The 19,890-nt window shown below is 50.4% G+C and overlaps 11 protein-coding genes across 11 annotated transcripts; 6 read left to right on the top strand and 5 right to left on the bottom strand.

Moving 5' to 3' along the window:
- Nucleotides 1-10: 10 nt before the first annotated feature.
- Nucleotides 11-404, bottom strand: cspA (putative cell surface protein; the record flags this gene model as incomplete). The annotated part of the gene is made up of 1 exon (XM_022545099.1): nt 11-404. A coding segment is annotated over one exon (394 nt), but the record flags the coding sequence as incomplete, so codon positions are not given.
- A 1,588-nt stretch (nt 405-1,992) lies between these two features.
- On the top strand, nt 1,993-3,901 carry ASPGLDRAFT_52236 (DNA primase subunit PRI1). Its single transcript, XM_022547709.1, has 3 exons — nt 1,993-2,235; nt 2,302-2,499; nt 2,558-3,901. The coding sequence occupies exons 1-3, from the start codon at nt 2,036-2,038 to the stop codon at nt 3,687-3,689; spliced, it is 1,530 nt and encodes a 509-aa protein (XP_022396409.1). The 5' UTR covers nt 1,993-2,035; the 3' UTR covers nt 3,690-3,901.
- ASPGLDRAFT_85562 (MAM33 family protein) lies at nt 3,896-5,340 on the bottom strand. The gene is made up of 5 exons (XM_022550336.1): nt 5,067-5,340; nt 4,810-4,931; nt 4,694-4,752; nt 4,103-4,632; nt 3,896-4,046 (listed from the first exon to the last, which is right to left on the bottom strand). The coding sequence occupies exons 1-5, from the start codon at nt 5,260-5,262 to the stop codon at nt 4,021-4,023; spliced, it is 933 nt and encodes a 310-aa protein (XP_022396408.1). The 5' UTR covers nt 5,263-5,340; the 3' UTR covers nt 3,896-4,020.
- A 93-nt stretch (nt 5,341-5,433) lies between these two features.
- Nucleotides 5,434-6,283, bottom strand: ASPGLDRAFT_61514 (translation machinery-associated protein 16; the record flags this gene model as incomplete). The annotated part of the gene is made up of 3 exons (XM_022548475.1): nt 5,434-5,912; nt 5,975-6,059; nt 6,115-6,283. The coding sequence occupies 3 exons, from the start codon at nt 6,281-6,283 to the stop codon at nt 5,630-5,632; spliced, it is 537 nt and encodes a 178-aa protein (XP_022396407.1). The 3' UTR covers nt 5,434-5,629.
- Nucleotides 6,284-6,511: 228 nt separating this feature from the next.
- On the top strand, nt 6,512-9,369 carry ASPGLDRAFT_158314 (putative exonuclease). The gene is made up of 3 exons (XM_022542409.1): nt 6,512-6,724; nt 6,772-6,919; nt 6,971-9,369. The coding sequence occupies exons 1-3, from the start codon at nt 6,712-6,714 to the stop codon at nt 9,108-9,110; spliced, it is 2,301 nt and encodes a 766-aa protein (XP_022396406.1). The 5' UTR covers nt 6,512-6,711; the 3' UTR covers nt 9,111-9,369.
- Nucleotides 9,370-10,199: 830 nt separating this feature from the next.
- On the top strand, nt 10,200-11,184 carry ASPGLDRAFT_69851 (Fig1 domain-containing protein; the record flags this gene model as incomplete). Its single annotated transcript, XM_022549404.1, has 4 exons — nt 10,200-10,230; nt 10,290-10,358; nt 10,416-10,746; nt 10,797-11,184. The coding sequence occupies 4 exons, from the start codon at nt 10,200-10,202 to the stop codon at nt 11,182-11,184; spliced, it is 819 nt and encodes a 272-aa protein (XP_022396405.1).
- Nucleotides 11,185-12,260: 1,076 nt separating this feature from the next.
- Nucleotides 12,261-14,139, top strand: ASPGLDRAFT_61511 (uncharacterized protein; the record flags this gene model as incomplete). Its single annotated transcript, XM_022548474.1, has 3 exons — nt 12,261-13,461; nt 13,520-13,781; nt 13,897-14,139. 3 exons carry the CDS (start codon nt 12,261-12,263, stop codon nt 14,126-14,128), a joined length of 1,695 nt encoding a protein of 564 aa, XP_022396404.1. The 3' UTR covers nt 14,129-14,139.
- Nucleotides 14,140-14,307: 168 nt separating this feature from the next.
- Nucleotides 14,308-15,017, top strand: ASPGLDRAFT_69849 (uncharacterized protein; the record flags this gene model as incomplete). Its single annotated transcript, XM_022549403.1, has 4 exons — nt 14,308-14,323; nt 14,356-14,528; nt 14,579-14,759; nt 14,863-15,017. 4 exons carry the CDS (start codon nt 14,308-14,310, stop codon nt 15,015-15,017), a joined length of 525 nt encoding a protein of 174 aa, XP_022396403.1.
- A 710-nt stretch (nt 15,018-15,727) lies between these two features.
- On the bottom strand, nt 15,728-16,199 carry ASPGLDRAFT_1504218 (uncharacterized protein; the record flags this gene model as incomplete). Its single annotated transcript, XM_022542146.1, has 1 exon — nt 15,728-16,199. Exon 1 carries the CDS (start codon nt 16,055-16,057, stop codon nt 15,728-15,730), a length of 330 nt encoding a protein of 109 aa, XP_022396402.1. The 5' UTR covers nt 16,058-16,199.
- Nucleotides 16,200-16,553: 354 nt separating this feature from the next.
- Nucleotides 16,554-18,413, bottom strand: ASPGLDRAFT_136317 (rRNA 2'-O-methyltransferase fibrillarin-like protein; the record flags this gene model as incomplete). Its single annotated transcript, XM_022541448.1, has 5 exons — nt 16,554-17,586; nt 17,634-17,902; nt 17,958-18,139; nt 18,187-18,234; nt 18,290-18,413. The coding sequence occupies 5 exons, from the start codon at nt 18,411-18,413 to the stop codon at nt 16,554-16,556; spliced, it is 1,656 nt and encodes a 551-aa protein (XP_022396401.1).
- A 261-nt stretch (nt 18,414-18,674) lies between these two features.
- On the top strand, nt 18,675-19,860 carry ASPGLDRAFT_29522 (RING finger domain protein; the record flags this gene model as incomplete). Its single annotated transcript, XM_022543863.1, has 2 exons — nt 18,675-18,912; nt 18,974-19,860. The coding sequence occupies 2 exons, from the start codon at nt 18,675-18,677 to the stop codon at nt 19,858-19,860; spliced, it is 1,125 nt and encodes a 374-aa protein (XP_022396400.1).
- Nucleotides 19,861-19,890: the final 30 nt, after the last annotated feature.

The following is a 19,890-nucleotide window of genomic DNA, read 5'->3' as shown; positions in this document are numbered from 1 at the left end:
GTAGAGGTACCGATGGTGGCCCAGGTGCAGGGAGTCGAGTTGATCACTGTGGTACCCGGAACAGAGCGGCTGCTAGGAGTGACAAGCGTCTCAGTTGGCTTGTGGTGGTGGTTGTGGTGGCGGGAGCTGGACGGCTCCTCCCAGGAAGAAGTAGTCTCCGAAGTAGCAGTCGAAGAGGTAGAAGTGGTCGAAGTGGACGTCTCCTCCCAGGAAGAAGTAGTCTCCGAAGTAGCAGTCGAAGAGGTAGAAGTGGTCGAAGTGGACGGCTCAGTAGTGGGCTTCGCATGGGGAGACGAAGAATGCTTATCCTCATGCCCCCCCCAGCCCTTTCCTTCGCCACGTTCAATGACACCAGCGAAGGCCGGAGCAGCCAAGGCCAGAAGAGCGAGAGTTCCCTTGACCATGTTGAAAGAACGCGGTATTATTGCAATACTGAGGACTCAACGATGAACGAAAGGAAGTGAAACGAGATAAATTGAGCGAATGACTGTCTTTTTGACTGGAGATGTCCGAGGATGAGTAGCTTAAATGGTGCGTGAAGGTCGAGGTTTATATCCTGGGACATCGAGCTCGGTTGCTCTTCGGGAGCCACACTTTGATATCGAAGAGTAAGGAATATGCCGTTGTATTCGTGGATAGCACCACGATACGACAGTCCCTATTGGATGATCAGAAGAACCAAAGTTGGATCTCCGGTGGCAGTGGCAACATATTTTACCGGATGCAGGCGATTAGATCCTATGAACCTTGGATCCAAAAGGAACCGAAGTAACTAGACCATGAGTGAAAATTTTGACAACTTCCAGGTGAACATCCGATTGCAACATGGCGGAGGATCGTTTGGACCCAAAGTCCACGCCAGCACTTCATGGTTGCAATATCGAGGAAAACAGGTAGCAGTACGAACTGCATCAATGGCGTCATCACTCCGGTGTAGATGTATGCTCGTTTGTTTCAAATAACGTTGCACGAGATGTAGAATAACTCGACGTTTAGGGTTTAACCCGGCAAATGCGCTCTGGGTTCAACTCTGATATCGCAGGCGTGTCGTGAAAACGCCAAGTGCACTTAATCAAAGCGTCCGGACTTACCAAGACTGCTCTGGACCAATTAATTGTTTTAGGAAGCTCGGGATTGCCCAGGTGCAAGCGACATGGATCTTGTGGAATGCGGAGACTGGCGGGGAGAACCACGGCAACTAGGCCAGTACTACTAGTGTAGTCGAGTGAGGATGAATGCACCCGATGCCACCTCAGGGACTAATGGCTGTTGTTGGAAAGAATGTGCTGAGGGACATCTAGTAATCCCGACTTCCCTAGACTCCACCTAGCTGTTCTCAAGCCGAACTTACTCGGTGAGCCGTAATATATCTGTCTGTCGTTAGCAGCTACCAGTCTCAGATCCATGAGAGCAAAAGTCCTATGATCCACGGGCATGAGTCGCAGACAAGAGTGTCATTCAGGGCTTTTGGACACTGATCGTCGCTACTCTTCCAATGAGAACCAGGTCAAGTTGAATGGAAGCATCATACAACTCCAACAATGATGCCTTATTGGAAGACCAAGCAGCCACGTCGCTCTAGGAGTGGCCTGTTCCTGAAATAGTCTCCGAAGAATGTTGAACTGTGCATCGTCGACCAGAACGGAAGGACCGAAGGAGGTGAAGTTGTCCGAATTCCGTTTGCGGCATTGTCATTCAATGCAAGCATATCTGCGATGATTGCCTGAGGCTTCGTGGCTACGCATGTAATTAACTATCCGCAGTTCTTGATTGGGTGTTTTTGCTATTTTTTTTTTTTTTTTTTTTTTTTATCTGTTCGTAGTGTATAGTTAGTTGTAGTCCCGACGTTGTAACTATACGTTGCCCGGGCCATTAAAGTCACGTGGTTGATTATCGGAGCACGTGATTCTAGGGCTCAGGGCTGCGGGGAACGCGTCCCGTCGCGCGTCGACCGCGTTTATGGAAAGTAGAGGAGAGTTTACTACGGACGACGCAGAAAACAGACAAACACCGAATTGAGAATCACAACGCCATCATGCCGCACTCTGTGTCTCCGGATAAGTCGCGATCTCCAGATAATGCCGAGGATGAGGTTATGCAAGATGCGCCTGCCACGAATAACGCTCAGGAAGGAACGGGAGTGAGACTAGAGGAAATGTTTGATGACGACGACGACGACGATGAATTCCCTGCATCGAGCGCGCCTGAGAAGATGGATACATCAGAGATGCCTGGGTGAATTCGACTTTTTATTTCGGGTATTCCAGATGGGAGGAAGTCGCTAATCCATGCGCCTTGTAGGTCGTCTGGACCACCACCGCCCGAAGTCGACACGGATACGATGCTTGCTTTCTACCAGCGTTTGTTCCCGTTCCGTTACCTATTCCAGTGGCTTAATCACGGAGTCGTTCCTTCGCCTGACTTCGGTAACCGGGAATTCGCGCTCACACTTCAAAATGACGCCTACCTGCGGTATCAGTCGTATGCAACTGCGGACTTGTACGTTGACCCGGATACAAAACTAGCAGGCTCTCTATATTGACTTGTTTACTTTCAGATTCCGCAAAGATATCCTAAGAATGAACCCCTCTCGTTTCGAAATCGGCCCTGTTTACAGCACAAACCCCCGAGACCGGAAGACCCTCCGCGGCGGACAGATGAAGCCAGTCTCGAAAGAATTGGTTTTTGATATCGATTTGACAGATTACGACGACATCCGATCGTGTTGCACAAAGGCGAATATCTGCGGGAAGTGCTGGTCGTTTGTAACGATGGCGATGAAGGTGGTCGATACTGCTCTACGGGATGATTTCGGGTTCGAGCATATCATGTGGGTATATTCCGGTCGTCGTGGTGCTCACGCATGGGTTTGCGACCGACGCGCTCGCAACCTTCCCGATGACCGACGAAGAGCTATTGCGGGTTATCTAGATGTGATCCGTGGAGGAGGTGGCGGCAAGCGTGTGAATGTAAAACGGCCATTGCATCCGCACCTCTCCCGAAGTCTGGAGGTCCTGAGACCCTACTTCGCCCAAACCACCCTCATCGACCAAGACACCTTCGAAGGTCCCGAACAAGAACAACGACTCCTCTCGCTCCTCCCCGACGGCTCCTTAAATGACGCCCTCCGCCGCAAATGGGCCTCCTCCCCCGGCCGCTCCAGCAAGAACAAATGGGCCGACATCGACGCCCTAGCAGAATCCGGCCAGAGCAAATCCCTCAACACCACCTCACTCAAGAACGCAAAACAAGACATCGTTCTAGAATACACCTACCCACGTCTCGATTCCGAAGTCAGCAAGAAAATGATCCATCTGCTCAAGAGCCCCTTTGTCATCCACCCCGGTACCGGCCGCGTCTGTGTCCCTATCGACGGCCGGAAGGCCGAACAATTCGACCCCCTCTCTGTTCCCACAGTATCGCAATTACTTTCTGAAATTGACGCTTGGGATGCAGAGCACCCCTCGAACGGCGCACACGCTGAGGTTGCTGAGCCGGAGGGAAGTGTGCCCGACGGCTCTGACGTGGGGGGGAGTCGCAAGCTGCAGGATTATGAGAAGACCAGCCTGAAACCGTATATCGACTATTTCCGGTCGTTTATTGCTGGTCTCATCAAGGAGGAACGTACTGGGAAACGGGAGCGGGATGAAGAGGGTGCTGAGGTTAAGTCGGAGAGTATGGAATTTTGAGTCTCTTTTTGGTTTTTATTAGCGGATTGAAGGGCTTAGGATCATGGCGTTGGTGTTGTGTGTTTATATTTGAGGACTGAGGATATGATATACTATTTTATGTGTGCAAATGAACTGCTATAATTCGATTTTACTTGCAAATCCTTACGCTACATAGGCAGGATTACAGAAACAATTGAGAGTGCATATACATCAAATTCATATCTATTGGTACACATGTCGACAAACATAACAGATCAAGCGAGGATAGTTTTGTGGCATAATAACGATTAGAAGATTCGAGGGGTTAGAGAGTTGAGAGGTGTATTAGGCGTGTCGAGTCGTGCCTCGCTTAAGCAGAAACGAAGTTCCGGACGTCTGTAGTTTTGTTAGATAACTGACCAAATCTAAAAAATAACGGCAAGGATACTCACTCTCGAGCCAGCGAACATATTCCTTCTGCTCCTTAACCTGAATGTAGTCAGGGATCATGTTGGCGAGCTCAGCGTTAACACCCCGCTCCTCAAGGTAACGCTCCAAGAAAGTCTGCAAGTCCTCATCCAAGTTCTCAAAAGGAGGACCAGCGTAGAGGCTCTGTCTAGCCCAGTCCTTCTCGGCAGTCTGGGCGTGGGCAAGGTCGGGCTTCTGGAAGTACGAAACCTCCTCGATCTGGAAGAGACCGTCCTGGGCGACGGTCTGGATCAGAAGGGCGCCGTTGCCGGGCTTCTCGATGGTGACGTTGACGCGGGCAGGGAAGCTGGGCTCGACGTCACGGTCCAGGGGGTCCAGCTCACGGTCGGAGGGAGCGACGCGGTCCTCGGCGTGCTGGGCGACGTTACCAGGGCGACCCTGGTTGGCGGCTTGGTGGCCGCCCTCGTAGTCCAGCTCGTCGCCAAGAGCGTCGTCGAACTCTTCTTGTTCGGTCAGGTTCTGGAGGTCGGCGACGGTGAAGGTGAGGCGGATCCTGTTCATAGCGGGGTCTTGTTAGTCGGATATCTACCGGGGAAAGGAAAGAAGGAACTTACTCCTCGTTGTTGAACTTCTTGGTCAACACAATCTCCTGCTCACCGGGAACATCCTTGACCTGTTTGCGATTAGCATGGAGGCCTTAATATACAGCACCGTTGTTGACTGCGCATACCTCGAACGAGTTGTTCTGCAGAACATACTGGATGTTCTGGACGGAGGTCTCCAGATCGTTCAGACCAGAAGCCTTCTCGTGGCTCAGCTCATCCTCAAGCTTAGCAGCCAGTTCCACATCACCTGGAAAAATGAGAAACACAGATTGTTAGCTTGTGTACTTCAGAGACCTCATGACGAAGAGCTCTAGCTGCCACGAGTGATCGGAAGAATTTTCCATCACAGCTTCCACATCCAAGTATATAGGGTATATCGTACCTTCAGCAGCCTGTCTAAAAGCGCGGCAGGTCGAGAAAGCAGCGTAGGAGGGTCTTGCAACCTGCTTCAATTGCGACTGGAACAGAGACTTGGGGACTGTCGACCCGGGACGCAGAGCAGCGGACGGTGCGGAGCTGGCGATGGAGCGGGAGACAGTGCGAGGCACCGAGCGGACAAGAGTGCGGAGGGAGAGCATTTCTATAGTACGTAAGGATAATAATAGAGCTGGTATTGGAGGGTGAAGAAGAGTGTTGAGGTGTAGAGTGGAAGATGGAAGCGGCAAAAACTATGATGTTAACCTCCGCCAAGAACTGACGCCAGTCCGCTGCTAAAATGTATACATAGTACGGAGAGCAACAAGGACAGTCTGGAAAAGGTGTGTTTCCCTTATTTTATTATATTTTGGCTGTTCATTTATTTACAATGGCATGATAGTTTTCATATAGTCTGTAAATAATGTACTTTTGTACGCCGTCTATGTCCCATCAATCATATACTCCGCATCATAGCAGTATGGATATCAACGAAAGCCACCGTTTTTCAAAAGGAAATCAATAGACAAATCAAGAAAGACCCTTTGGAGGAAATGTCGAAGGTTGTTTCCCGCCGTCGTGCGTAAACCGGATAAACTTCATCGCACTGAGACTCGACCAGACTTGGTTCCATCGGGGGAGCACTTTCACCACATCTTCGTTGCTCAAGTCAGGCATCCAAAACCCGGTCTTCAGCTCTTTATTCTCAGTGTCGGTGCGTTGTAGCAGGGCCTCTTCACGCTTCGATGGGGGGCGACCTTTGCGCCGTTCGTGTTGTAATTGCTCGATCTCGGGGACGTCGCGGTTGATGTGTCTATGAATGCGCAGTGAGTATACGCGCATATGCTTGACAGGTTCTATAAAGTAGAAGCATACCTCGTCACCAACTCTCTGATATCGTCGTCGGAAAACGGCCCTGATCCCTCGGGGACATGCTCTTGAAAGTAGAGTATGCGGTCAACTATGGTATGTTAGTTCAGAGCGCTGCATAGACAGTGATGCGCGAAGAAGCATACGGTATGAATTCCTCCCTCTGGCCATCTTGGTGTGCATCCGAGCCACTCGATCGTCTCTTGAATTGGCCCGGTGCAATCTCTTCGCATCTCGACTGTTTTCATGAAGCCCCTCAAGCACCCCCCGCTTCTTTGAGATCTGCTTGTGTACCTTGTTGAATGACTTCGGCATGGTGATAATATCCCGATTCTCACCAACGAGAACGACTCGGACGAAATATGAACTCGAACTGTTTCCTCGAATTTTTTTTCCTTCTTTTTTCGTCGTTTCTTTCCGCCGGCAGAATAGTAGGGCGGTGGCAACGGCTATCAACACCGCCCGGAGACGACCAATGACAGCACGGCTTCCCAAAGAGGGAGGCATCGCGTCTGCGCGTCGGCCTGAAAGAAGAGCAACATTCCAGCCTTCGTTGTCCTGGCTGTCGTTTGGGGTTGGTTTGTACATAGGCCAGTGGAGTTGGTCTATTTTGTCTCGTTTGCTTGTTTACGCCACCCTTTTTGTTTTTGCGCCTGTTTTGGAGCTTTAACTCCCCATGCCCGTTCCTGCTGTGCAGGTAATCCAGACGAAGACCATCTTGATCCTGCAATAGGCCCACAATCATGGGCATTAAAGGTGGGACGATCAGTTGGTGTTGTGAGGGAGATGGCTGACATGGGCAGGTCTCCATGGTCTTCTCAAATCAATCCAAAAGCCATGTCACTTGAAGAAGTTCGATGGCCAGACACTGGGAGTGGATGCGTATGGGTGGCTGCACCGGGGTACAGTTGCATGTGCAGTTGATCTGGTGCTTGATAAGCCTACGACTAAGTATGACGTTTCCTATTGGATGCGTTTTGTGACATGCAGCTAACGAAACAGGCACATCGACTTCGTCCTAAACCGTGTCCGCATGCTTCTTTATTTTGGCGTCACACCATACCTTGTCTTCGACGGCGATGATCTACCGAGCAAATCCGGAACCGAGTCTGATCGTCACCAACGACGACAGCAGAGCAAGGCTCTTGGGTTGGAACTTCAACAAAAAGGACGAATGGCGGAGGCATATCAAGAGTTCCAAAAGGCGGTGGACGTGACCCCCTACATGGCCCGCCAATTGATCGAGGAGTTGAAGAAGATGAACGTGCAGTATGTCGTGGCACCATACGAGGCTGATGCGCAGTTGGTGTACCTGGAGCGCCATGGTATGATCGACGGGATTATCTCCGAAGACTCGGATCTTCTTGTCTTTGGTGCGAAGAGGCTACTATCTAAACTCGACCAGCACGGTGACTTCATCGAGATTAACAGGGCGGACTTTACAGCTTGTCGTGAGGTCAGTCTGATCGGATGGACAGACGCGGACTTCAGACGGATGTGCATCCTTAGCGGGTGTGACTACCTGCCTAACATTGCGCGACTCGGGTTAAAAACCGCCTATCGTTGTATCAGGAAATACAAAAACGTGGAGAAGGCCCTTCGAATGCTTCAGTTTGAAGGGCAGTATCGTGTTCCGGCGGATTATCTCGACAACTTTAAACAAGCCGAACTCACGTTTCTTTATCAGAGGGTGTTCTGTCCGAAAGCTGGGAAGTTGGCGACTCTCACCCCGCCTGAGGACGATGTCAACCTAGATGAACTGCCATATATTGGCGGCGATGTCGATGCAGATATTGCAGTAGGAGTGGCTCGTGGGGATCTTGATCCGATGACCAAGGAGCCGATTGTATTGAAGCCACTTGCCCCGAGCAAGCCTGCGCTCGGCATCCAACGCCGGCAAACCCTTGGCTCATCAGCTGAATTGAAACCGAAACCGAATAAACCAATCAGCACTTTCTTCACTCCGAAACGGATGCCTCTAGCTGAGTTGGATCCCAACAGCCTGACACCATCTCCGAGCCAGCAACGGCTCCTAGAACGTTATTCAAACAGCTCCTGGGACAGCAGTCCTGCGCCAGCAGGGCTAAATGCTGCTAGATCAGTGCCGTCTCTCCGTCGCTCTCAGACTACACGAGTTTCAAGCCCATTGGCAAGAAGTGTGGAACGCAACTCTTTCCTGGCCCAGGCTTCTAAAGCATCGACCTTCCAGCCAGCGAAGCGACAACGGCTTTGTTCCGAAGTCGAGGAAGGGTCCTTGCCAACTCGCGCCAACTGCCGCAGCCGGTTCTTTGTGCATAAGGATGGAGAATTGAGTCCCAGCGGGCAGAAGAGCATGAAGTCGGAGAGAGCGCGAAAGTCGACCATTGGTGTTTTCTCCGACGATAGTGCTGAGGACATCATGTCTGAACTGCCGGATCCGACCCAGCCAGATGTATCGCCCAACTGGACCCAAACTCCATGCAAAATGGCTGGCGAGCGGGAAGCTGATTTGGTGGCGCCAGCCCCTGCTACTCCTACCGCGGAGCCAGCAGATGATGGACGAAAAGAAGAGTCTTTTGAAAGCACTACTGTTTCTGAGTCTACCATTCCTGAGGATACCGTGCCCGAGCCTACTCCCGAAAAGTCCGTCAGCGTCGACTCGAAAAGCAAAACTTTTCATCAAGTATTGAATTATCACGTCGAACGACAGAACACATCTATACTTTCCAAATTCGCCTTCAAGCCGAGTGACAGTCCTGGTATCTCCAGGAAACCTTCCCTTGGGGCAATGAACGCTCAATCGCCCCGAACATCACCTGCAGGCCTCTTATTGGGGCCCCGCAGAAGCCCAACCCGACGACAACGATCGACACCCTTGCAGCGCCTGGGACAAAGCGCTCTCTCCCGGTCTCGATCCATGATTCTTCCTGGTAGCAGGACTGTTCCTCCGCCCACCTTTTCCACCTGCAACACAAGTAGCGCAACGGGTCAACGTCTGGACGCGCCCAAAGTCTCTGGCGCTCAGGGAAGCGAAGACATGATTATCCACAACAGCGAGGACGAAAGCGAGGACGACAATTCTAATGACTCCGGTGCCAGCCAGGGACCGGTTTCACTTGACCTGAAACAGTTCTCATTTACCGCATCGGGGACTACAGATTAGGAGCATTGTATATGGATACTTCAGCATTGTATGCAGACGGAGTTTTGGGAGTTTATTGGACAGATTTTCATAATCATTTTGTATGGTTTTGCATTGCGCGGGGCATAGTAGGTTATCTTGGACATTGTTAGACAGCTTGTGCCTGTATCTAGGTTGGATCGTTGATTCAGACGGTGCCAAGGGAGCTCGCAAGGGACGAATAGGCCCACGATACATACTCAATTTAGAACAGCAGATCACTCAAATGTTATTTTGTCGCATTAAAAAGATTGATAAATCGGGGGGCTGGGAGAGGCACGTGATGATAGGCGGTGGTACCGGGTCTACAGTATCTCCGGAACCAACCATAATTGGCTCTAGCTCCCAGATCATCCCTGAATAGGCCTAGTGTGGGAGCTGAAACAGCAGGCGGTGAGTAGCGGTTACCGGGAAACCAGACCGCCGTAAACAAAAGGCGGTTGGCCCAGCCTCCTTGTATACTAGAGTCAGTCAGGTACGAACACGCATACCAGCCACCACAATAAACCCACGCCAATTGACATTTCAATTCGTCAGGAAAGAGTAAAGACGGTCGATTCAGGATTACGGGGCTAAGTGTGACGGAGTCTACGATCTCTTCTCCCATTCTCTCTCCCCTTTCCCCTTCTCCCTCTCTTTTTCTTTTCTTTTCTCACTTTCTCGGTTTCTGCTTCCGTTTGCTCTCCTGCTGCTGCTGCTGTTGCTGTTACATCTCTGGCGGTCTGGCTTGCAGATTATTGATTTTGTTGTGTGTGCCTGACAAGATTCGGTCTTTTTCCAGGTCGAGAAGGACTGCATTCCTTTAATCGATTCGTCCAGATAACACCTGGTCCTCCACATTCCATTCCACGTTGCCCCGGCATTCCTCTATACGACTTGCTGTTATCTCTGTCCGACATCACTGGCTCAGGTGTTTTGACGGCTCCACGAGGTGACCAGTTGTTCGATCTCTTCGCCCACTATCGCGACCAGCAATTCGATTCGATCGCTCCTTCTCGGGGACCCGGGAAGTGAGTAATTTGTTAAAGAAAGAGGAAAAGATCGAAAAGAGCTTGACGACCATCCGATAACATGGCGATCAACATTGCTCAAGGGTTCGCCCGTATGTTTATCTCTCTGGCATGACGGGTAGTAGATTCGAAGAATGCTAACATGTTCTAGGCTTTATTCCTATGGTCGGTTACCACCATGTTCTTATGATTATCATTGCCGTTGCAATTATTCTGCTATGTAAGATATGCCTGGCGTCCACGTGGGTGTGAAGTTGCAGCTAACATGTCATAACAGCTCTATTATTGGCCGGATGCTCGTCGTCGTCACCACAAATCCCCGACATCTTCCTCATTTCGATGTACTACGAACGATACAAGCCTACTTTCAACCTTGCACAGGTGGACCCTGGTGTGGTCACGGCAACAGCAAACATCGTGGGAGGAGCAGCGATGGAGGTTCGGGTGGGGTATTTTGGAATCTGCATCCAGCCTTCTGGAGGAGGATCGTACATCTGCAACTCGAACGCGACAGCGCTGGCCGAGGTTGTTACGGTTGATCAGGATCCGTTGAACTTGATTTGGGTTGCGGCGACGTTTAAAGATGCCGTCGTGTTCCCGTATTTACTGTATGTGCCCTTTTACATGCTTTTCTATGTGCATAACTAACTGAGATTAGGATCATCGCCGTTATTCTGGCATTCTTCTGCTTTATTCTCCTTGCCACTTTCCCCGGATGGCACGAGGAGGTCGACGGTACCGGGTCAGAGAAGGAAGTGAAGCCGTTCCCTTCACGAGCGGTCTCGCAAGTCGCATTGGCGCTCATCTTCATCGCGTGTGTCTTCATCCTCGTCTCAGTGCTATGGCAACATACAGCGTCCGTGGCAGCCAGTACCATAGCCCAAGATATGGGCAACGGCAGTGTAAAGAGCGGCGTCGGCTCATCAGCCATGGTACTCGGCTGGTTTGGGTTCGGTTTAATGGTGGTGACGACAATAGGCCTGCTGGTGATGATTCTCAGTATCAGGCTGATCCGGCAATTGACGGACGATGAAGAAGAAGCATAATCCACTTATACACGACGCCAACGCCGCATCTGATATGGGACGACGTTCGTTTTTTATTTCCCCGTCATTAACCTTTTTTACCCCGGTTTGTTATAACTCTTGATTTTCATTTCGACATGAACCGCTACGACATAATATGTTGAATGGGATATGGAATGGTTCTTTTTTTTTTTTTTTTTTTATGATAACCCCACACGAGATGAATATCTGCCATGATTTATTCGCTTCGTCTCGTTGATGTCCTTTTTCTCTTTTTCTCCTTTTCATGTTTGATGTATAAAAATTGACATGCTTGATGATTTATTCCCCCCTTGTTTTGCGCTTTATGTTTATAGTTATGGTTTATGGTTATTGGGAGGATAATGGATGGGATATGCTGGAATTGGGCTTGTGAGATATCCCGAGACGAATTGACAAATGAAAGTCTCAATAATGAATTTGTCTGGTGATTATATTTTGGATTGGTTTATATAGACTTGAATGGTACGGCCTGCTACTCTATATCAATGTGTCGCATAGTCTTTGCATACATCACATCTCAGGTAAGATCCAATAATTAGATCAAGTCGGCAAATATGATCGCATGTCTCGCAATATATTCACATCAATTGATAGTCTGCGATACCGCAACACCATCAATCAATCTTTAATGTACTCCGTACGGAGAATAAACATAAGCTCAACCTTGTCGACGTATATATACCCCTACATGTACTCCATACAGACCAACATTGTCCATCCTATAAAACCAACCCCGCTCGAAAACCAGAGACATTGCCCGTTTCTCGGATATTGGAATAATGCGCATACCTATTTATATAACCCCAAGCACACCTGAACATGCGCATGCAGGGAAGTACGCGCTGTGAACTGTCACGACAAGCTTGCATCCAGCTGAGGAGAGCAGTCAATTATATTCAATGTTAAATAGTTACTCCACTCCGTACGGAGTACGGAGCAGCAGTGCCATATGTGTATAAACTGCTGCTGCTACCACTGTCCCCGGATACTGTATTCTTCCTAAAACCATACTTCTAACCTCAACCTACAAGAACCCACAAAACAGAACGCAACAAATGTACCCCATCCTAATAATAGGCGGCGGCCCAACCGGCCTAACAACCTCCCTCTCCCTCTCCCACCAATCCATCCCCATCCCGCATCTCCTCCTCGAAAAACACCCCTCCACCTCCATATTCCCGAAAGTAGTCGGCCTAAACGCCCGTACGATCGAGTTTTTCCGTTCGCTCGGCTTGCAAGAGGATATACTTGGTGTATCCGCGCCACCGGAGACAGTCTCGCAGACAGGTTGGTATACGAGTTTGGCACCGGATGGAGGTGGGAAAGGGAAGGAGGTGTTTACGAGGGATGCGTGGGGTGGGGGTGTGTATAGGGGGGTATATGAGGGGGTTAGTCCGATTCCTGGGGGGTATATGGTTTGTCCGCAGATACGGTTGGAGCCGGTGCTGTTTGGACGGGCGAGGAAGAGGATTCCGGGTGGGGTTAGAAATTGTGCGGAGGTACTTGGGGTCGAGGAGCTTGGGGATCGGGTAAGGGTGCGTGTGAGGTATACAAATCCACGTTCATCTGCTGGGGAAGAGAAAGGGGAAGAGAAAGAGGTAATTGAAGAAGCGAAATATGTCATCGCAGCAGACGGCGGCCGTTTCGTCGCTGATGCACTGGGGATCAAGATGCAAGGTGAGCGGGATATTGCGAATATGGTTTCTGCGCATTTCAGGGCACCGATCAGTCTGTATCATCCGAATCTGCACGCGTTAATTACGTGGTTTATTGATCCGGAGTTGGGCGGGAGTATTCACACGGGATTTATGTACCATGTCGGGCCGTATCCGAGTACGCCTGAGAACGAGGAGTGGATATTCGCTTGTGCGTTGCTACCTCATGAGAAGGTGAGTGGGTTTGATGAAAATGCTATGCTAGAGCGTCTCCATCGGACGCTGAAGATCCCAGGGCTGGAGGTGGATTTGAAATCTATAAGTCACTGGAACATCAACGCCATTGTCGCGGAGCGCTATCGCAGTAAAGGTGGTCGAGCATTTCTCGTCGGTGATGCCGCGCATCGGATTCCGCCTTGGGGCGCGCTGGGCTTAAATACCGGTGTGCAAGATGTGCAAAATCTAGTCTGGAAGTTGGGCATTGCCCTAAACGCCCAGGGTACAAGGGAGGAGGAGAAACTGCATAGATGGCTGGATACGTACGAGGAAGAGTGCAAGCCGCTTGCTCACCACGTTGCTGAAATCAGTCTTTCGGATTTCCGTCAGCATATGCTCGTCGTTGACTGCTTTGGGGATTAGTCCTAATGCTTCTCTGGGAGATAATGTTCGGTCTTTGCAGGCGTATCTTGACAAGACGAACCCCAATGGATATGAACTGCGAGTGAATATAGCAGATGTGCAGAAGATCCTGGATCGAGAATTCTGTGCCCTGGGATTCGAAGTCGGGTGGTTCTATCCCAGTTGTGATATCGATAATGAAGGTGCTAGAACGCGCCACGGAGGACAATTAACAGAAGACAGTGAATTCGATATCACGACTTATCACCCGTCTGCGATTCCAGGACACCATCTCCCGCACGCGTGGGTGCTAAAGGGAGATAGACGGGTTTCAACAAGGGATCTGGTAATAAATTCCAGCGGAAAGAATCAATGTGTTCTCGTTACAATGGCAGCTCAGCCCTGGATGGCATTGCAGTGACTGGGTGCATGTTGAGGTTGTTGTCCCGGAATCTGGGCCGGGGGAGGTTGATTGGGCGGAACTCAATGAGGTTGAGAATAACGGTGCTGTTCTTGTGCGGCCGGATGGGATTGTGCTATGGAGGTTTAGGGAGCCTGATGGAGTTTTTGATAAAGCTAGAGAGGAACCGGGGAGGTTTGCTAGGCGGTTGTTGGGGATTGATGGTCGAGATTGGATGGTGAAGATGTAAATCAATACTGCAAAAATGTTTTATCATGATTCAATAGTACAAGCGTCTCGTAGACCGGCCATAAAAGTGCTAGGAAACAAAACATACCCCATACAATGTCATCTATACAATTACCGTTTCCGGTTAGCGCCGACACCACATAAGCACGTCCACTTTACCACTCCTGCACTTCCCCATACATGCATCTCTCCCCGAGTAGCTATAAAAATGGCTGAGTCTCAAAAAAGACCCGATAATCTCCCCCGCATTCCACCCCCTCGCCATCGGAGACAAAGGCGACGCACACGCCTCTCCCGAACAAATCTCAGCCATAGTCTCCATACTTATAGATGCGGGCATATGCTGTTGTTTCGTTCAGGAATATGCACTGGTTTATTATGGTACAAGGCGCTTGCCTAATGTACGTACTCTTCCATTCATTTGTGTATGTGTAGTTGTTGACTCCAGCAGGATCGTATACTATGTGTCCCAGACGAGCAGCATCAACGTGCCATCCAACCATTGACATCTCGGGATGATATATTAAACCCCTGTGCTCCTCTTCCCCTTAGAAGGCCTGGCTTGTTGAGTCACAAGTATTCCCGGTTCAAGGCAATCGGGAGGACTGGTTTCTGGTTACTCCTGCCGGCGAGTTACTGCCATACCATCTGCAAATCTGATAATATAGAATGGAGCCAAGCTCATTCCCTCCCAAGAACCAAAGATAGCCATATAACTGACTATATCCTAACCAGGCGGTCTTCCCCATCCCAATCTCCCAATCTACACCCAAAGCCTCCTAGACACCAAAACCGGCGTGGACCTAGAAGACCTAATCGACGGCATGAAAACCTCAGAAGAATGGGAAGAGCAGAATCTCGATCTTGAAGGGTACACAGATATAGCCTGACTGGAAAACTTCTACGAGGCTTTTCGAGAAGATGGTGTTGATGAGATGTTTATCTCGATTGATCCTACGCCTGTTGAAAGAAGGAAGATGTGGAAGGAGTACGTGGAGGCTAAGCAGAGGAGGACGGGGTAGAAGTATTCGAAGGAGGTTTATGCTACTAGGTTTAGAAGACATGGGTCGGGGGATCCGCGGGGGAAGTATGTGCCTGGGTTATAGGATACTACCTTTGGTTCTATGACAGATCATATTGTTCTCATATTTTTCTATTAACACGTCAACCCATATGCCAGTCATCGCATGCAACAACCGAAAGCGCACTCCAACGAGGCCGATGCTCAAGCAAAACATTAACAGCATCTGGCTCCAACTGGTCCGCAGAACCTCGAACTTCTTCTGTAAGCGTCCGCACAATATGCTGGATATCTATCAAGTCATGGCTACCCTGTCAAGTCTGAAATGCTGCCATCTTGCCGCGCAACAGATAGAATATCTCAAGAACATATATCATCTGCTCCTCTGAATCCTCACCCGAGTCAGAGCCCGAATCCAAGTCAGAATCAGGGTTAGTCTCGATAATAACCTCCCTCCGATTCACACTCAAGTCCCGGGGACTATTCTGAACCCCCCCCATATACCCCCGTCAGCCCCAACAAATCAAGCCCACACATAGAAAAAAGACTCACCACTCTCAATCCAATCAACCTCAACCCTCACCCAACCCCACATCCATCCCACCCCGGCCCCGTCCACACAAAAACCTTCATAATATTACAAATAAGCCTCGTACCCGGCACAACCAGCCTCCTTTCCCCCTCTAAAAGTTTACCGGGAGTCTGGAACGCGATATTAACGTCGCGGGTCATGCGTGTCCCGCCGAGGAGGCGGACGGCGAAACCGCCCATTATCGCGTAGGGGATGTTGGAGTGGGTGAGGGAGGTGAGGAATAGGGCTACTGAGGTTAGGTTTTCGAGGGGGATGGAGGGGTTTGTGGTGCGTTCGGTGTCAGAGTCGTAATCTACTAGATTATAATGAGATGCCATGATGCTGGTCAAGCTAGCTGATGATTAGTTCGGTGTTAGATGATGTATAGAGTAATTGGAAGTGGAGAGGTGTAGGTTAGGAAGAGAGAGGGTTGGATTTATATTGGTAGTATAGACTGTAGACAGTGTGAAACTTGCAGCCATGCTGTGACCAACAGCGGTTGTATCTCGTATAGTATTGGTTGGTGAAGTGTCAATTGTACTGGGCAATGGAGGAATCTGAGTTGTCACTTGAAAGTCATTCTAGCATCATTCAATAAACGTAAATGCATTTGAATACAAGACTATTTGGCTTTGAATATGACCAATATCAACCTTTGAATACAAAAGCAGTTTTAGATAGCATATGCAGCATCAAATATCAACCACGCCCGGAATACACGCCGTGCCCACTGAATAAAGATACAGACTCTAAATGCATAAAACTTGCAAGCCGTAGATTAAACGCGCAAACCAGCCAAAATTTAAATGAGAAAGAAGAACCGTGAACCAAAGACTAGTAATTCATCACACCCGATCCCGGCTTGTCATCTCCTCCTTCATGTCCATAGTCGTCAAGCGACCTATAGAACGGATGGGCACCGGTATCACGTCCACGGCCTCTACCACGTCCTCCACGGTTAGAGCCTCGTCCCCGTGGCCCATTGCCGCGTCCTCGACCGCGATACCCGCCACGACGGGGCCCATCGTCATGATGGCGCGGCCTATTGGGTGACGGTCCAGTGTAGCCATTGGGTTGCTGACGCGACTGTGGGTATAGGGTATCCTCTTCACGCTCCTGCTGGTGACGCCTCTTATTGTTCTTGTTGGTGAACTGGCTTTCCCATTCACCTTCGTTGGGAATCTCTTCTTCCACGCGCAGAACAACCTTCTCCCCGACCACTGTATCAAGAGTCAATGCGCGATCAGCTGGCACCGGGTTCCAGTTCTGAATCTTTCCTGCGTCAATAGGACGGGCGCCTCTGCGCACCGCCAAGACGACAATGGGATACGGGTTGTCAGTGTAGTATTTTTCATGGGCAGGTATAGGAGTCAGACGAGCCGCCCAGACCCTATTCTCATACACTGCCGTCCCAGTAACCTGCCAGCTAAGCTTCTTGCCCATCCCGCCAACCTTGTCCAGAATGGACCGGGGCGCAGGACGCGGCGTGATTAGTATGCTATTAGCCATATATTTGAGATCATTGGAATCAGCAAGCCCGTGGGGCAGGTTTGGGAGCAATAACTGATCAATCAAGAGATTCGAGTCCGTGTTGGAGATCAGATACCCAGTATAGAAGATGGTGCGTTTTATGCAAAGTCGGCCAAATGGCGACTTGGTCATGTTGAGGCTTGGGTTGCGTGAGATGATGGTATTGTGAGAGTTGATCATGCGCTGTGCCTCAGCGGTTTCGACTACAGGGGAGAGATACGTGCAACCTTCAGCTACCTGAATCACATCAAAATTGAGGAAGCGCCTTGACCCGGTGGTTTGTAGAGCTGGTAATCTCCGATCAAGCTGTTCAAGCCATTCCCGGAAACGTTTGACACTGCTTGAGTTAGACTTTCTTCATTCAATACCCAGGTACAAACTCACTGCTTCACACGGTCTTCATAAATGCGAATCTCGTCAGCCTGCTCATAGGTAAGAATGAGATTCTCCAGAAGCGCCTGCTTAAACTCCATGGTAGTTGCAAATCGCTCATTGTTGGGCCCGACTTCCGGCTTGAGGCAGACAAGGTCGAATTCCAGCTTCTTACTATCCACCATACGCCGGACGAGGTCAGCGAAGCCATTCTCACTCCGACCCGTCAGAAGAACCGTGAGGGCATCTTTTTGCTGCATGCTCAGCTGGACCAGCCGTACCTGACACAAGTCAGTGAATATGCCCATACCGGAAGGGGCGTCCGTAGGATCACACAATATGCTCATTCCACCAGCCTTCCCAGGCGCGTGGTTCTTCTTTCTCCAGTCCTTCTCCGGTAGCTGCGAGGAGATTGGGGTCGTGCCACCATCCTCCGTTGGCGAAGCTCTCGTATGCTTGTAGGAATCCGATGGTCGGGCCGTTCCATAGCTGGGGGTTGGGGAGAGGGCTCAAGAATACTGACTCATGTCAACACTGTTGAGTGCGATAAGCCCAGAGCACTTACATGTGTTGTCGAAGTCGTATACATGAATAGCTTTTACCTGCGGGGTCGCTGCCAGCCCAGTTAGCAAACCGTGTCCCTCCTTCTACTAGAGACAATAACTCACCTGGTAACTCGCGATTCGCAATCGACCACCGTTTCAAACCCGTTATCGTCCGCGACGGTAGCTGCGGAGGGTCCAAACCAGCAGCATAGCGGTTCTCAGAGACAACTGCTTTGGCGGACTTCATTGCGTCCCACTTGTCCGGCAATAGGGAATTCCCGTCCTCGTCAGAGCATTTGCTTGCTGTCGTAGTTGTGTTTGCCTTGGTTGTAAGATCACTGGCAATCATCAATTTGGCCGCGGGCGGTCGGGGAGATTTTGCCATAAGACGCCAAAAACGTGACCGCGACTGGGGGCAACTTGGATTCACTGTCCTCCGCCACAGCATGGACTGTCACTATACATTCACCGTCTCGCGAGGATATTTGTTGTTAGCGCTGTGTGTCTGATGCCTGATGATGTCGAACTGCGGCAGGAGATTCTGCAAAGGACGCTGGAGGAAGTAGCGCAGGAGAAGCATCATAACCACCGGAACGAAGACGCGGAAGAGGAAGGAACGGCCAATCCGTGTGTGATATGTCTTGATGCGATCGCAGAGCCGGGGGTATCTATACCGTGCGGACATGCGAATTTTGATTTTCTCTGCTTGTTGAGTTGGTTGGAGCAGCGGCCGAGTTGCCCTCTGTGTATGATCTCATACCTACCCAGCGGCAACAGATTGAAGATACAGGCTCTAACGCGGCGCAGGCAAGAAGGATGTTATCTCCGTGAAATACGACCTGAACGCTGCTGAAGGTCCTAAAGTTTATAAATTACCTCCTCCGGCTCCTTCTACTACACCCCCGTCTACAACAGCACCACCGGCGCCTCGTCCGCATCGACCGGATTTCCACCGCGGCCGTCCTCTGAGAGAAGCGCAACGCCCCCGAGCACCAGAACCGGACGATCCCCTCCTGCGACGAAGACATGTCTATCGCAACCAACTATACTCCCTACGCGTTGGCTCGAACCGCCTCTCGCAATACCGCGAATTAACACCCGAACTCTTCAACCACGACGAACAGCTAGTATCGCGCGCCAGGAAATGGATCCGTCGCGAGCTGCGCGTATTCAGTTTCTTAAACCCTGACCCCGAAGAAGAAGACGGAGAAGCAGGACCCAACCGCAATAACCGAGTACCCCGTCCCGGACAGCAACGATTAGAAAACCGCCGCGGAAATAACGCCGAGTTTCTACTTGAGTATGTCATTGCGATTCTCCGCACAGTCGATGTGAAAGGGAGCGCTGGACAGGCAGAAGAATTACTACGTGATTTTGTGGGAAGGGATAATGCTCGTTTGTTTCTGCACGAGTTGTCGTCTTGGTTGCGGAGTCCTTATATGTCTCTCGAGGACTGGGATCGGAATGTGCAGTATGAGGATACGATAGGGACGCCTCCGAGAGGGCCAGGTCCACGAGGGCTTGAGTCTGATCGTCGTTCCACTCATGTGTTTGGGCCTGATAGGCGCTCTGGACGTGGAAGGGGATCGAAGCCGTATTCTTCAAGAAGGCCGTATGATCAAGGGAGATCGCGAGATGCGTTGACACAGGCTCGACGATTGCAGTCCGCACGGGATAGGTATATCCCTGATTAAACCTGTACAGTATAGAACATCATGATGCGA

The sequence above is a fragment of the Aspergillus glaucus genome, assembly GCF_001890805.1.
Source record: "Aspergillus glaucus CBS 516.65 unplaced genomic scaffold ASPGLscaffold_28, whole genome shotgun sequence".
Lineage (NCBI taxonomy): Eukaryota > Fungi > Ascomycota > Eurotiomycetes > Eurotiales > Aspergillaceae > Aspergillus > Aspergillus glaucus.
The sequence above is the reverse complement of the archived record's forward strand: the minus strand, read 5'-3'. Positions and strand labels throughout refer to the sequence as shown.